The 17,146-nt window shown below is 46.3% G+C and overlaps 1 protein-coding gene across 2 annotated transcripts in view; it reads right to left on the bottom strand.

Moving 5' to 3' along the window:
- Positions 1-17,146, bottom strand: part of LOC144829518 (lysosome-associated membrane glycoprotein 2-like) — a 340,950-nt gene that overhangs the window by 310,148 nt on the left and 13,656 nt on the right. For both annotated transcript variants that reach the window (XM_078688735.1, XM_078688734.1), the window contains exon 2: positions 936-1,054. In XM_078688735.1, the coding sequence (XP_078544861.1) occupies positions 936-1,054 (119 nt within the window). The remainder of the gene's footprint in view (positions 1-935; positions 1,055-17,146) is intronic.

Raw genomic sequence — 17,146 nt, forward strand, 5'->3', positions numbered from 1 at the left:
CCCCCCTCCCACCCCCCACCACATACCTCAAACTGAACAATATTATGGGCAAAGACGACAAGAGATGCTATTGTTTTGCTGACGTTATGCATATGTTCTGTAGCTGCCCTTTGATATATCACTTTTGGTCAAGGTTGGGGCTGAATTAGTAAGAATAATTAGGGGAAATTTGGACAACGTAGAAATATCCCCGTTGAGCTTATATGCTCCTCAAAAACCAAAGAAGGGTAGTAGCATTCTTGGACCTTTCCCTGGTCATTGCACAGAGAGAGACAGCGATGCAACGGTGGTCCCCAGAGCACCCACCTCACAGCAAATGGCAAAATTAAGTCAAGAAGGGGTTATGGATGGGGGCAATCTGCCCTGTGGTCTGAGAAACATAAAGGGAAGCATAAGATGCCCATGGCACATCAATGTATGCTAATCTTTGCCAAGACCAATTACTAGGTCTGTTGTGGGTCTTCTAGTGATTGGAATAAATGTGAGTGAGATGATTGTTCTCCACCTTAGACAGCACCAAGAGGCAGTTTATCTTTGAAGCATAGGATTCTAAGGACTGCTGTGTTTTTCACGTGACTGAATTTGTACTTGGAATAGGCACAGCACTCAAAAGTACAAGATCACAAAACTAGGCTACACAGGTTTTTGCAAAAAGTAGGTTACTGTGGTTAACCACCAAATTCAATCAATTTGAGGATTAGACAGGTTATGAATTATACTGTGAGAACGGTGCACGATGTACAATGATTTCAAACTAACGCCTGTAAATCTAGATAATGCCCATCATTTGTTTACCATTAAAGTGGCCACAGGATGAACGGTAAAACCTTCCAAAACGTAATAAAACTATTTTTTATTTTAAAATAAAGCAAGTCTATTATGTAGATGTAAATTTAAAGATGCTTCAAAAACACTACATGATAATATGCACTTACAAAGCTACCGTTATTGGTTTCATATTGTATTGTGATGTTCAACATAATGCTGGCGTACAAACAGGTCTTATTTGCTTTATCTTTCACTGCAACTTCCCACGCTTTTGACTGAAGAACACCTGCAAAATGAAAAGGAAAAATAGATTAAAAACGCAGCGGGAAATTGAAGGCATGGAGTTAAAGTGCTTATGTAATCACAGTGAGGTTTAAGGCCAGAGTTTACATTCACCTGCATTTATATACCCTAAGCTTGCCACAGTAAAGCAGATGTTACCAGAGCATGGGAGCATAAGCACTGCAGAAATGAAGGATCGGATTTAGAGATTGGTAGTAAACGATACTCTTCGTTGCTGGGGAAGATGCTAAATCCAGAGGGCAGTCCACTGGCAATATTTCTACCATAATAAGATTGGGGGGTGGGGGGGGGGGGGGGTGGAGGGGAATTATGAGATGGGAATCTGGATCCAACAGTTCCTCTAGAAATGGGAATTCATTCATGCACAATTTGAAATGAATACCCAAGAAAGGTTTCGCGAAACCCCTGCAAGGACAACTTCTGCCTTCAGCAGATATGACCAGCTCAAAAACAGTTTACCAGAACTACCAATTAAAATGGTTTTCAGTTTGTCTGAAGAGATGCAAGGTTTAGTTGGTGCATCAAATCGAATGTGCCCTACACTACTAGTACCTCCAATCAGTGTTGTGTCATTGCTTGACTCAGGAAGGGACTGTGACAAGAACGCATCCAGGATTCACGGTTGACAGCTGTTTGTTTATATTGCAAATATGTCAGTACAGATTAGAGTACTTAACCAAAATATACTGTTCAAATTCTACACCGATGAGACGCATTATTTTCATAAGAGCATATAAGATCCCCAAACTTCAAAACCGTAGAAACCTTGAAATTAATGTAAAAAAAGGGGCCCATCCAGTGAAAATGAGAACGGGAAGAAAAGAAGAAAAAAACAAAACACAAAATAGGTCTCCATACCAAGTCCCACGCCACTAACAATCGGGGATAAGCATTTTAAAATGTGCCTTTGATGGTGTCTTGGGAAGCCAGACATTGGGTCATCATTCACTGGATAGTCCATTTTAAAACAAGACTAAGTTGGACACTTTTACAAATAGGAGCAACTCAATATGAAGTGGTGTTGGCCAGAGAAATTATTCTCCGATAATCAGAGTTTACAAAGAATTGTTGAGGCGGGGAGTAGTAAAGAGCATGGCACACAATTGTCACAGGTCTCCCACTAGTCCGAGGGCATATTCACAAAGCCCTGGCTTCCTGACACATCAAGACAGACAGCAATCTGTTTTTGGATGCTCTATCCGATATGAGCTCAAGCCCTCATTTTACTGGAATAGTAAAGAGCGTTTGATATGTGTGCAGTTACTTAGGGCCAGTTTGCACTGATCCAAATCACTCACGATGTTAAAGGGTCAATCTGTTTAAAGATTTCACAATGAATCTCCAAACCAAAGCAGGCATAAAAGACAGCAACGATTTGGAATGCCTACTGGGGCAACTGTAAGATACGCAGGACTACTTGATAAAAACTCTGTGCACCCAATGACCCCTTTACAGCACGTTCTGTGTTCAACCACAAGAGCAAAACTCTCCGCTAATGGACTACATATTAAATCCCTTTTCCTCCTGCACAAAATGTGCATGAATTGCTTTGGTTTCTGATGGCAGTGCAACCCGACAGAACAACTGTTTTACTTGTTAACTGCACCAGATCAGCTGGGGAACAGTTGGACAGTGGGGTAGATTACGGTTATGCATGCGTGAGGAAGTGGATTATTAGTTAGTGTTTGCTAGTTCTTGTCAAGGAAGATTGGACCTCTTACTAGGCCCAGTTAAATCCTAATGAACAAGTTACTTACCTAGCACCTGTCTAGCTGAAGATTCCTTACCATAGAATAATCCACAGGCATCAGACTGGATACAGAACATCCTGTGGAAAAAGACCAGTTCACAGAACAGAGCACATCTGTAAGAAATCTGCACCTAGATACAGTGTCTGCCAGATAAGGCGTTCGCAAAGGTAACCAACTTGTTCCTCACCTTACGATACAAAAAGGAGTACCACCGTAGATGTGGACCTGCAAACTGGCGAAGGACCGGACAGGCGAAGTTTCCATCACAACTGACCGGAAATCAACATAGTAGTGTTTGGTGAACCTGTGGAAGGATGCACATGCAGCAGCCTGACAGACGTCTAGGACAGGAACTCCATGACCTAATGCAGTAAGCAAAGCTCTAGCGGAACAAGCCCGCAAGTCTGCAGGCGGTTGTTTGTTAGGTAACGCATAGCAGATCTTGACTAGATTACAATCCACCTGAAGATGGTCTGTTTCTGCACAGCCTTGCCCTTCTTGGCTCCAATACACCCTACAAAGAGCTGATCATCCACCTGGTGTTCTTTTGTGTGATCAATGGAAAAGGACAGTGCCCAAGCAATGTAGCCTCTCTTACCCCCTTGGTGGAGTGAGGCAGAGCGAAGAAAATGGGCATTGTGATGTTTTGGATGACTTAAGAAGGGGTCACCACCTTTGGCAAGAGCCACAGGTACGGGGAACCAGTTTGTCTGGAAAAAAGCTGGTGTATGGAGGGTGAGTAGTAAGAGCCTGTAGATCGCCGACACTCCTGGCAGATGTGATGCCAACAAGACAACGATCTTGACCGTGAGAAGTCGTAGAGAGAGCAGCTGTGCTTGGGTTAAAAGGGAAAGGACAAATCAAAACTCATGCCACAACAGGCAAGGGGGGGGGGTGTTAATATGGCAACCACAAAAAAGCAGAGATGGGCCAGCTAAGAACAGACCAAACAAGTGTTGATGGGCCCCCGATTACTAAAATGAAAATGAGACTTTGTGAGAGGTCAAGGACCGCCAACTATGGCTGATCAATGTTCATGCATGGAGTTGGAGCAGGTGCAGGTTTGGATGGAGAACCCTGCACTGTGGCGGCGACAGGAGATCCTCATGCCCAGAAGTTCTGTATACGATACTCTGTGCCCAATCTGAAAGCAGTAGTATGACCTGGGCTTGATCTCTCCTGATCGAGATCTTGGGGCGGGAGTGGTAGCAGCAGAAAAAGGTTACAGGAGTCAGACATTCCAGTCTAATAGGAACGCATCTTCGAGTGAAAGACACTTTGGAAACTCCAACATGCAGAAATGCTGACAGTGTGTTCTATGTGGTGATGACCATATCGAGCCACGGTTCTCCAGAGGTCTGAAAGACCTTGAGCCATCTACTGGTGCAGATACAACACAACTGCCATGAGGTATGTGAACACCTGAACCAGACTTTCCTTGATGGATGGGAGAAAGGCTTTCAATGCCAATCAAATCACTCACTTCAGGAAGTTGAGCTACAGCAGAGACTCTGCCGGAGAACAGAGACCTCAGATATCCACCTCTCATATGGCTGGTCCAGCCCAAGAGGGATGAATCTGTCACTTCTTGAGCTCTAGGGGGAAGAACGGAGAGGGGCCTGCAGCTGACCCAATCGCAGTTGATCAGCCACCACTGCAGATCTCTTGCAGTTCAGTCTAATATTTGTACAGTGGGACTTCACTTCCACGGACTGCCAGACTCATAGGGACACTGTGGTAGCAGTCTCCAGACCGCCCCGTTACAATTTGGGAGGTCAGACCACCACAGCCCCGCTGCAGCCGCCAGAGTGGCATCAATATGCTTGCGGTCCCGCCACTAAAACCCTGAAAGGAGAGAAAACAAAGGGGGCTTACAGGCCCCCCTGATGCAGCATGCCTAGTGGATGCATACAGAGAGGGGGGGGGGGGGGGGGGGGCGGACAGTATATGCTCCCCCCCGTGTGCATGCACACCAGTTCGTTGACTGCATGGACTTTTCAGTCCATGCCTGGCAGGAACTGTTTTTCGCGTTTATTTCTAGAGGCACCGTCGAGGGAAAGACAAAAATAGCCCGCCAGACAGGAGGAAACCTGTAATCTGGATGGCGGCGGCAGGGCGAACCAGGCGCAGCACCATCAAACTCTTGATCAGGCCCATAGTCTTCACCCTGAAGAAAATCTTTGTTGACAAGACAGTTGGCGGGTAAGGATGCCAGCTGGATGCGACAGCAGTCTACTGAAGCTCAGGGCCATGGTGGGAACCTCAGCAGGATATTTGAGGCTCAACATCAATGGCTGGAAACATTTGAGCGGGCAAAGTCTGAAGAACAGGTCCAGAAAAGTTTGTCTGCTAGGCATTGGTCCCATTGAAGTACTCTACATTCTAACTTCTCAGTGGGGTAAACCAGCAAGTCAGATGGCAGTTTGACGGGGAGGGGAGGGAGCAAAGTGGCCTGGCCGCAGGAGCCGATGGGTCTTTTGCATAAAATTTGGAAAAAAACAAAAAACAATTGTTTCCAACAAAAGGGGTAACGGCCTTCTTATAACATTCCTCCCCCCCAGCAGTTAAGCTCAGTTAGCAACACCATCATTTATAAAATTATTATTACATAATCTTAGCAAAGCCAGAAGTTTCCATTCCTCCCTCAGTCTACCCAACCTCATGTTACTGGTCCGTTTGTCAGAATCTTCCATTGCCCTTTATATATTAATATCTACCATACCCCATTCCATTAGACCGTCCTAGCCAGGGTTCCTGTAAATCAATTTGCGATGTACGCCGCACTCTGCAAGCACCCAGCGCAGGGGTGTGCAATTCCTATAGCCCGTTGTTCAGGGCATATTGTTTGGGGGATCAAGGACAACACGTTTTCATGTTTATTTTGTCCTTGGGACAAGTAGGCTCAACCCTCCTGCAACACAAACCCTTTGGCTGCCAGTTTACAGCATCACATTATGGAGCAGGGAAGAGAATGGTCAGCAAATAAGGCAATATTGGTGTCCATACTTGTATATATGGTGCATTAATGACAATATTATTAGGATGAGTGCTCTAAATAAGTGTCGTAAACTCAGACTGCACTGCCAGTGGTTCCAGTAAAAAACTAAACAAAAAAAAAAACGCAACATTTTCAAAGCGTAATATGAGGCTATGTAGAAATCTCCCAGAATGCTCTGATTAGATGCAAACAGGAAAAAAAACATTGGTCTAAACTTAGCGGTACCATTTCTTAAAAGAATCATTAAGTAAAATGTCAAGATGCATTTTAGTATTTCCAAACATTCATAATGGAGGAGAATTGTTTTTTTTTTTTTTAAACAAAAAAAAAAAAAAAGCATTTACAATACAACAGGTCTAGCCTTTGACAAAGTTAGAGCTATTGGCATTGTAAATGACAAACTATTTATGGGTTGGTTTTGAAAACAGATAGCATTGTCATTTACAATGCCAATAACTTAATCTCTCGCAAATGCGAGACCTACTGCATTTGCGCACACACAGAGCCACACACACACACACACACACACACACACACACACACAGAGCCACACACACAGAGACACACACACAGAGCCACACACACAGAGCCACACACACAGAGCCACACACACGCCCACCCTGCTGGGGTTTCTTGCCACCTGCGCCTGAAGAGAAGACCCGAAAGTCGCCTTTCGGGTCGGGACGAGGAATCCTTCATGGACAGAGCGCCAGAGGTGCACGCGCCTGGCTCGAGAGGCCGCGCAGCTGCACACGCGTCCCCCACCCTGCTCTCCTCTGCCGCGCACAGAGGGGCAATTAGCAGCCTGTGCTAACTGCGTGTGGATAAACAGTGCCTATATTAGCCCGTGTGAATGTCACACGTGTAACTCATTAATTAGATCGTGAAATAATTACTTATACACTTCTTTAACCGAGGAGAGGTGCCGATTGCAGAAAAAAAGTGCATGGAAAAATGTGCAAAAGTGATGGGTATAATACAATATTTATCGTCACCGCTGCGCAGGGGAACCAAAACGGAGTAAAATAGGTAATAAAAAGACGCATTTACATATCAGCTGTAATATGAACGTGTGCACTCAGTGTATGTGTCAGTGGGCGGAACACTATTACATGCATTGTCACTGCTGTGCTGGGAGGGTGCCCACTCGGACCAACAAATATATCCACCCCGGCAGCCTAGGGAATTGCATCTGATTTTACCAGGAGAAAGCCTCCTCCATCATGCGTGTCTCGGGGTGACAAGCCCCCGTCAGCGCACATTTTAGTAATTCAAAGCCAACGTACTTGCCTCCCACGCAGCTGCAATGCAGTTTAGTGCCCATAGCGCGAGCTCCATGCCTTACCAGCCCCGGGCACTGCACCACTGCTGGGGTCCAGCAGGCAGCAGCCTACCCTGCAGCCCCTCATCCGATGCAGGGAGAGATGGCGAAACCAGAGCACACGTGTGGGGGGGGGGGGGGGGGGGGGGGGAGTGAGGGTGTAGCGGGACACACTGACCTTCCGCGGTGATCTTTGTCCTCTTGAACCGGGACATCTTCTGGCCAGGGTCTGTCGGCCCTCAGATCCCAGGGGTCCCCCCTGTTCCCGCGCAGTGGTGGGTGGCTCCAGGGGGGGGGTACCACTGTTTCAGTAGCTTCAGGGGGAGCCGTTTCGTGTTCCAAAGGAGGGATGGGTGGCTCCAGGGGTAGGTAACTCCAAGGGTGGGACAATCCAAATGGGGTATTTCTAGGGGCCAGGGGGTATCTCCAAAGGGTGGATAGCTCCAGAGAAGGGTGGCCAAGGATGCGGAGGTCCAGGGAGGCTAGCCTCTGGGTGGAGGGTAACCCCAGGAGTGTTTGGCGCCACAGATGGGCAGCTCTAGGGTGGGCAGCTCCTTGGGACAAAGGCACCAGTGAAGGGCAGGTCCAGGGCCTCCCCTTGCCCTGCTTAAGTGCCCTGCTGACTGGAGAGTGCTCACTCCGGCACTGCCCCTTCCCAGCTCGTCTTTCGATCCACTGCAGAGATTACCCAGCCCCTGCCCCTCTGCTCCTGATCCGGGGAGAGCCCCCTTCATTTGCAAAACAGGGGGAAGGGGATTAACCACAGACCCGCAGAATAATCAGAGAGTCCCTGCCCCCCGCTCGCCAGGCTATGGCTTGCATCAGACGTCAGTCTGAAAGCCACAGAACATTTTGCGGCCATGGCGAAGGACAGGGTATGGACCCAGTTGGAGGATGCGGTGCTCATGGGGCAGCGGGGAGGAGGACTGGCAGGTGGGGACGTGGGCATAACTTACGCAGTCTTGGTGCCTTCATCCTTCTAGGCCGGTGGCAATTCCTACTGGGGCTACGGACACATGGGCAGGGGGGGGGGGGCGGGGGGACTGGGGCAAGGAAGGCAGGGAGGACCGGGGGGGGGGTTCTTGGCGCAGGTGGTGTGGCCTTCAAGGGGGGCAGGGCGTGTAGAGTGGGAAGCTGGGACACTTGGGGATGCAGGTCAGGTTTGGGCAAATGCTGGTCAGCGATTGGAAGATCTCAGTATGGCTAATTTGGATGAGTGATGTGGGGGAAGGTCACAGGGCACGGAAGGAGGTGCAGGAGGAATGGGGATATGGGTGACGCTTGGGGAAGGAGATGAATCCCGGACTGCAGGAGGCTAACGTTGGAGGGTGCGGATGCCCAGGGCGGGGGGGGGGCGTTAGGAGGGAGGTAACAGGTGTAAGGTTGGATAGAGAAAAGGTGCGGCAGGGGGAGCAGAGGGGCGAGGAGGGCACTAAGTTAGGGAGATAGGGAAGAGGCAGAGTTTGGTTCAGTCCAGGGATAAAAGGACTGAAGGGGCATGTGTTTGCTGTGGATAAATAATTTAACAACTAATCAATAAAAACATGGATCCAAATACTTGAAAACAATTTTGTAGTTACGTAGATCAATTGTTGAAAAATTAATTACCGAATTCTGCCTCTCGACTGTGTTCATTGATCCAGGTCCTCATCTTCAGCAAGATCTTAATAAGAGGACAAGTCACAATGTCATGAAAAGTTGAGATTCTACTGCACGGTGCCCGAGATAGGCAGTTTTATAATACCTCAGCTGTTCACGGTATCCAAGAGTTTCATAATGTGAAAACACAAAGGCTTCAAAGCGGTCCACAGAGAGAGTTAAATGACTGCATCCTTTACCGGAGTCCTTTAGTGTTGTATAAGAGGGCACAGGTACAATACTGTTTTTTGCGATGGAGACTAGGCAGCATGGGTTGTGCGTCTTGGAAACAGTGTTGGTGACCTGGCAATACAGCCAGAGAAATTGCAGTTGGATCGTTTTCCGTCTTTGAAGTGCAGCACATTCTTGTTGCCACGACAGGGTGCACTATAGAGGGATTGTTTTTCCAGGGTGGTAGTCTTAGATTGGTTTTGGAGGAGTGTTGGGTGAGCAGCTTCTTTCGGCAGTGTCATGACAAAGGTGTAGGACTGCCGCTGTGTCTGCATTGCAACCAGCATGGCATGAGCATTTGGGTGAAGGGGAGATTACGTGTGGAGACTTGGTGGTACTTAAAGATATAGGTACAGCGTGTCACTGTGCCAGGTTCCGGACAATGCCTTTGTCAAAACAGTGAAGTCGTGAACAAGCGGGCCGTGGAGACTGTTGCGTCGGGAGCATTTGGAGTCTGGGGAGCCTGCCCACCACGCCACGCCACGCCTCCCCCCCCACCCCCCAGGTCCGCGCGGTGGCAGGGAGTTTATTAGTGGGGTTTTAAGGGGATGCTGTGTTCAGGCTAGAAGTGTGTCCTGCTCGCTCCACGCTGCCTCACCGGTGGCAAATGACTGGGAGGTCCCGCTTGCATATCATGTACCGGCCGTCATCTTGGGTGTTCTCACGAGCCCGCAACGCTGGGACTCGCTCATAAACAATGCCGGCCACTGCTGGGGGATCAATATCGCCCTCAGTTAGTGCCCCAATGCTTCCACCGACTCCATATTTCACTTCAAAATCCCAAGGGCTCATATTGTGCTCACATGCAGCAGGACCCAATCTGGGCCTTGGATGGGTAGGCTCGATCCGCCTCCCTTTTCTGTGCCTGTCCGCCCATTCAACCAAAATAAAAATAAATAAATCTATCTTTTTCTTTCATTTTGGTATAATCGCGGCACCCGCGCTTTACTTGTATCATTTTAAAAGTAAAGCGCGGGTGCTGCGATTATACTAAAATGAAACAATTTTCTCTTTTAGAGCTGTCCCACTTGGACGGACTGCCCTGCTGGCATAAAAGGTTTCTTATCTTCTTTATGGGGCGAAACAGATGGCCCTATAAAGAAGATAAGAAACCTTTTACCACAGCAGTAAGTCAAGGAAGCCAGTCTGAAAGGGACGGCTCTAAAAGAGAAAAGAGTACGTCACAGGATGCTCTTTTCCAAAGGCTGGCCACTGTTTAGCATGAACGGTGACGCCAGCCAATGGAAAAGAGGGACGGGGCTTAACCTCGCTAGTAAAATGTACTCCAAGTCATTAAATCTCGTCCGCGAGACTGCGCATGTGCGCAGCCTACGCTAGCAGAGACCTAAAAATCTAAGCAGCTTCAACAAGGTCATGAGAAACATGAAAACAACAAGAATAGGAAAAACCAATAGGCTGGACATCGGTGATCAGTCTTTTGGTTTTGTCAAAGCTAGTCTTAATTTGACATTGCTTTTGTAAAACTTTACGGTTGTGGGAGCGGTCGTCTCAAAACGTACACATTGGCACAGTAATTCCGGGCACTCCAAACTGCTTTGTGTCCGCATATGCTCGCCGTGAAACAGCAGAATGCGGTCACTCACAAGAAAGCCAGCTGACAGAATTTTAATAAAACCAAGATGTCCTGGTCAACGCACACCTATAATTAGGGGCACAACTCAGAGAAACTCACAAATTTGCACCCGTGTTGAATGTTTTAGCACTGGCGCAGATTAACGCAATTCATGAATTCACCAGAATTTAAAGTAGTAGACCAGGAAAGCGTACTTTAAAAAAATAATGAACTGTATTTTAGCAGTAGCAAATATGCATATGTAGATTTGCTCTTGCGAAATTGTGTAGTAGATTTGCTCTTGCGAAAATGTGTAGAGCGTTTCCAAGTCCACTTTCCCTCCAACCTCTTTTTCCCTATCATCGGAAGAAGTTTTACAACTGCCCTGGTCAGGTGTAAATTTCCAACCTCTCTCAGTATGGGAAAAGATTAGAGAAGTGCTGGTGAAAACCCTTAAAACCATGCAAGTTAGTAGGTTTGCACAGACTCGAAAGGATATTCCAACGCTGACTCTTGCTTACTGCTCTCTCCAGCCCCAGTATGTAGGTCTGCAGAAATTTGCCAAAATAAGGAAATTGCTAGTATTCAAGCCAGACTATGGCATTAGCCCTGGCACAATTTGCAAGGCCATCATCAGAGCTCAGATATGAGATTGCTGCCATTGTCATTGCACTACATGGCAACAAAGCAACAAGTGGATTCTTTTTGTTTACCATAGAACAGGTAATTTATTTATTTATTTTTTTAAACTTGTCCCACGGACAAACAGATATTTAATTAAATTCCACACCCCTGACAGAGCGGGAGAGCTCCTTCCTCAACCAACACCTAGTGGGGAGTCTACCCGTGATAGACTGCAATGCAATGTATTTCTTAGCAACAACCAGCCTACTTCTACCACCTTGCCCAGGACTTAAGAATGTTTAGAGCCGGGGACAGAACCTAGCACACACAATAGCACTTTACACCTCAGTGTGGTGACCTACTCATTGCAATAGTCTTTTATACCCCGGCACTGTAAGTAAGAATCTGTCGATCTGCATTTCAGGCATTTCTCCAATTTACACGAGTATAGTTGTGTAGCCATTGTGATGTTATTTAATTTCTATGCACATATTTGTAATGGATCAGTGTCACCCTCGCATTATGCGTGACCAGCCTACATTTACAGAGAAAGTTCCCCATTCAAAATCCCCTATGTCCTCCACCATTTTGTTTGAGTGTAGCCATTCGAGGAGTCGTGCATGGGAGAATCAGCATTTATAGTTCTGATTAGTTTCGCGCTACCAGCGATATCTAGTTCAAATCTTGAGCGTCCGGTTCCGGAGGGAATCACCGCCACCAATCCAACGTATGCCAAGCAGCATCTGCTGGCTACTCCCCACCTGGCACAGAAGGCTGCATACCCATTCATTCTACTGTCCTCATAAGTCTCACAATGACAGGGTGCACATTACCTCCTCTCTTTTTCAGAAAAATTGGCTTTTCGGGACAAATCCCCATATTCCAGGTGGGGGGAGGGTGTGGGGGGAGAATCAATTGCTGCACGTTTACATTTTATATTTATGCGTTCATCTACTTGGATGCTTGCTCCCAAAACTCTATGATCGTCTGAATCTGCAATGTAGTAAACTGGCTTTTTATGTAGTGCCATGCAAAAAGTTCAGATGCCCCCTCATGTGGTTTACAGGGTTACTTAAATAATCCAAACTGCTCTATTTGTGGAAGTGTGGTTGAGCACCTTAGGCTTATCAGAGATTTACGAAAAGTATTTGCTGCGCACGCCACACAGTCAATAAATGATGCATACACAATTAGAAAAATGGGACCAATTTTGGAAAAAAATAGTCTTATATAATTTTAGACAAGATCTTTAGAATAACTTTCGAGTGGTTGATTTCACAAATAAATAGCAAAAATACTCAACTGTTTTTGAGGTATGAGCCTCAAACGCGGTAAGGTTATCCTAATGGAGGAAAAAACACACAGCATACATGTACTTGCAGTTGTAGTTTAAGTTTATTTATATGATTACGGAACTCACATGAGATCCACATAAAAGACAAATTACATTCCAAAAAAAAAAAAAAAACCAAAAAAAAACACTTAAATAGGATTATTATGTATACATCAAAAGATAAAAAAATATGGAAATATACATAATAAAACTGGACAACAAAACTTTCGCCTAATACAGATTCATTAAACATTTAAAGAAATTAAACAATTTAAAACAAAACATTTAATTTGGGGGATTATTCATGGCCACAATGAAAGCAGAAGCAGATAAAATATTCAATTGGAGGCAAATCGGTCTTAACCACTTGCGCCTGTGTGACATTAGAGCTGGGCAAACAAACATAACATGCGGCAAATCCTGATTATTCATATTGCAAAAATCACATATGGCTGATGAACCATACCATTTTGATAAGTGATTTCAAAGGGAGTAAATCCTGCCTTAATAAAAGCACCAAACGCCTAACTCTGTGAGGAATATTCCAATGAACATAAGGTTGCGCTTTCCTAATCATACAGGAATCAATGACTGGAGTGGTGCCCTTATTCTGAATACGAAACTCTGTCTAATCTAAACCCTAATTCCCAAGATGCAGACTTCAGAAGGAATTTCAATTGATATGACGATAAAGAAAATAAAACTTCTTCATCTAATTGTAAATGGTTCACAGCATATCTAAAAAAAATTAGGATCAAGGAGTGTTCATTAAGATTCCCCAGTAGCTCAGATTTAATGAGATACCGTAACGTGCCAGGTTCACCCTTAGCCAGGCTAAAAGCCCAGCAAACACTCCCCGCTAAACCTTGAACCCAACTTCTACGTAAACCAAGTTCCTGTCTAAGAGCAGCTGTTGAACTGGCTGTATTGATAGAAAAAAGGCTACGTAGGATTTTACCTTCAGAGGAGTTTAAGAAACGCCAACATTTTATATCAATTAATTCCATTCCATACAGTAAGGAGGCGGGTATTTTTGCTCTAAATACCTCCAACAATATCGAAAGGTGTCTTCTGCCTGTGGCCTTATAGAAGGACACCAAGCTCTTTCCTTGGACAATAGCTTTCCGGATATTATTGGCTATGTGGGCTTTTTCACTTAAATTGCTCATAACAATTTTGCCTAGGAAATTATAAGATTTTACTGTTTCCAATTTTTGGCCCCCCACAGTCCAATGAAAGTTCACATATTTGGGATTTTTCCTGCCCGATAAACACATCACTTTGCTTTTTGCGAAGTTTATTGTCAAGTGATGCTTTCCTGCATATTTGTGTAATGCATGCAGTCGATTGTTCAACCCTTTAGGCGTTAAATCAAGAATTAAAATATCGTCAGCATACATAAGACATATAATTGGGGAACCCCCCAAATTCGGAGCAATACCGGTACTCGCAGAAAGAGCCTGGGGTAAATCGGCTACATATAAAGAGAACAGCAAAGGAGCTAACAGGCAACCTTGCTTTAACCCATTGGATGTAGCAATAATTTTAGACAGACCTCTTTCCCCCCCCCTAGCAACACTCTACACCAGGTATCCGTATGCAAAGCACGAACCAATCTAATGAGAGAGGATGGCATCCCCAAATCGAATAGCTTTCCCCACAGTACTGATCTATCCACTTTATCAAAAGCTGTGGAGAAAATCGATAAAGGCGCCATAAACTCGCCCTCCACGAACCTTAACATATTTCTCTGTTAAAACTTGAAGTGCGGCAAAATTATCAAGGGTACCATGCTTCTTCCTAAAGCCAGTTTGTTCATAGGGTAAGATTTCAGCCAGAGACACCCAATCGTTGATTAGATTAAGGAGACATTTAGCAAAAACCTTACCAATAGCGTCTAAAAGTGCAATTTGGCGATAGTTCTGAGGGAGATCTCTAGCTCCCTTCTTGAAGAGAGGAACTAGTATGCTCCCTTTCCAAGATGTAGGAACAGTACCGCTAATAAAACAAAATTTGAATACTGGATAGAGAATTTTACTCCATAGTTCACAATGGTTTTAGAGCAGAAATCGGATTCTCATCTGGACCCATCGCACCCGAAGAGTGCATGCCCCTAATAGCTAATTCAATATCCTTTTCGGACGGGGAATCATAGGGGAGATGATCCTCATACAAAGGTTGCAGTTGTAGTTCAGGGGTGCCCTGTTGGACTTCAGGTGCTAGGGGTCCATAGTCCAAAGAACCACCAGCAGTTTCAGGTAACCTGCCCTGGGGTGTCTAGGGGCAGAAGTGCTAGCCAGGATGGTAGCCTCGAGCGCTACACCGGGGAAGTTAATGAGGCGCTGAAAGCAAAGGCTGCAAGGAGTGACTTGGGAACCAGTGCGGATTAACTCAAGGAGGGGCTCAGGTTGGGAGGACCCCTATGCCTCGGGGACGCAGTCAGGAGTCACATTCCCGGGTTGTTGTATACAGGTGCAGAGGATCTTGGCTGGCAGGCACTGGAGGTCTATGCACTCATGGTTGTCGGTCGTTTCTGCAGAGGAGGAAAAAACAAGACAGCAGGGCCACTCGTCATGGATGTCGGTCCTGAAGCCCCCAATGTGCAGGAAGATTTTCCACACCAGTGGTGCCCAGACTAAACACAAACTGGCTGGTGCTCGGGTACTCTGGGTATTGGAGGGTGGGGTCCTGGATGGATTAGCATCTCAAACCTTGCCAGAGGTCGGGATAGCCCCCTAGAGCCACAAAAACCTTCTCCTGCAGTGTTACACTCTCTCAGTGGGCCAGATGACCAGCATGGTAAACCAGGAAGATGTGGTCGCTAGTTGTCAGAGCTGGGCAGTTCTCCAAGTGTTGGAGGGGATGATCACATCCGCAGGACGAATTGGGTCTTTGCAATTGTCAAGGAGCAAGCAGTCAGGTAGGGTTTGGTGTCAATGTCGGTGCAGGTCCTTAATTCTTATGCAGTATGGCATTCTTCAGTCCTCTGGGGAGGGGGGTCCACTAAAAACTCGAACTAGGGAAGTATATGGTAGTAGCCAATGGGCTACCTACCACTAGGGTGACTACACCCCGCCCTCCAATATGACAATTTCCTGTGGGGGAGAGGGCATAACCTTGAAACAAGATGGTGAAAGCACTCTTTGGCTGTCCACTAGCCTAGGAGTCAAACGCGTCGCTTGAATATCTAATTTGCCTGGGCTGATTCCAAATCAGCAACACAATTGTGGGGCCGCATATCTATAGCAAAGGTGGTAAAGGCTTTCAAGCCACTGGCCTGGATATACGGATGTACTATCCATCCTGCTAGAAGAGGTCGGAACACATTCTGCGGAGCATCAATGGTTCTTGAACTCAGAGCACGGGCTCTCCCTTATAGGGGATGGGTTAGAAACTAGTCTATGCGGGAAGATACCAGTTAGCCTACACATTAAGAACCCCAATTAAGAGTTTGGCGGTGAAGCGCCAGGTCTGCCCTGCCGCCGCACCGCCTTACCTGTAGTGAGGTCACCCACCAGAGTAGGAGTTGCCTCCTTTCTGGGAGGATTTTTTTGGGCATTCACAGAGCGGCCTTTAAAAAAATGGGCACTGTAATGGGAACCCCAAAAAACAGTTCCTGCACAACATTCGCTGAAAGCACGGCATGGACTAAAAAGTTCATGCCCTGCAGGAACTGGGATGCATGCACACGGGGGGCAATGCTCACGTTTACGTAAGACTTTGTTGCAGTACTCCACAGGCGTGCTTGCCCGCGTTGCTGCTTCTTATTCCCACTACCCCCCCCCCCCGCACCCCCCCATCTGGTTATGCTTTGCCCCCCCCCAACTTCCTTTGTGGACTGTCCACATACCCCCAGGACCGAACATAAATAAATAAACACCACACACTACAACAAGCACTATGGTCAAGATTATTATCCAACAGTGCTTTGTGAGCTTGGTCCTGTTATACCCCCAAGCAAAAGAGGTTACTGTGGTGCTGCTTCCAAACAGCGTCCACGCCTAGTCAGGGTTAGTAAGTACTATATAAATGCAATTACAATAAAATATGTAAGCTTGCTCACTCACCCTCATCTATGCCCTTCACAGGCTGACCCACAACTGGAGCACAGCATTTAGTCATAAGCTTCAGGTGTCTGGCTATCATGTAAGCTTCCTCTCCCAACTGGTCCACAATTCGTGGGCTCCCCTCCCAATTTGTTCTTAATATGGGGCCCCATAAGGAGATGCCTGCCATCATTGTGATCCACCCACGACACTGGGGGATTTTGAAATGGGCATTAGACTATGTGAATCAATTGACATTTGGTTTCCTTTAAGATTTGTGGGTAATGACCGGCTCTTTACTAGTTCTTGTAACCTAAATGTGTATGCTTTTCGGTTGTCTGGATGTTGGCAGATTAGGTAGTATATAGCTTCCTATTCGCTGCTCAGGGGGTGGGATGGAGAATAGGAGATGAAGAGAAACTACACAAAGCAAACCAAGCTCGCAGAGCTCTGCTTACTTTGTTCGATACCTTTTGTCACCCGGGATGGCAAGGGCAATGTTAGGTGTAGCAAAGGACAAGCAGGGTTAGTTGCTGCTACGACTAGCATCCCCTATGGAT

This window comes from Lissotriton helveticus, chromosome 4_1 (genome assembly GCF_964261635.1).
Source record: "Lissotriton helveticus chromosome 4_1, aLisHel1.1, whole genome shotgun sequence".
NCBI classification, from domain to species: Eukaryota; Metazoa; Chordata; class Amphibia; order Caudata; family Salamandridae; genus Lissotriton; species Lissotriton helveticus.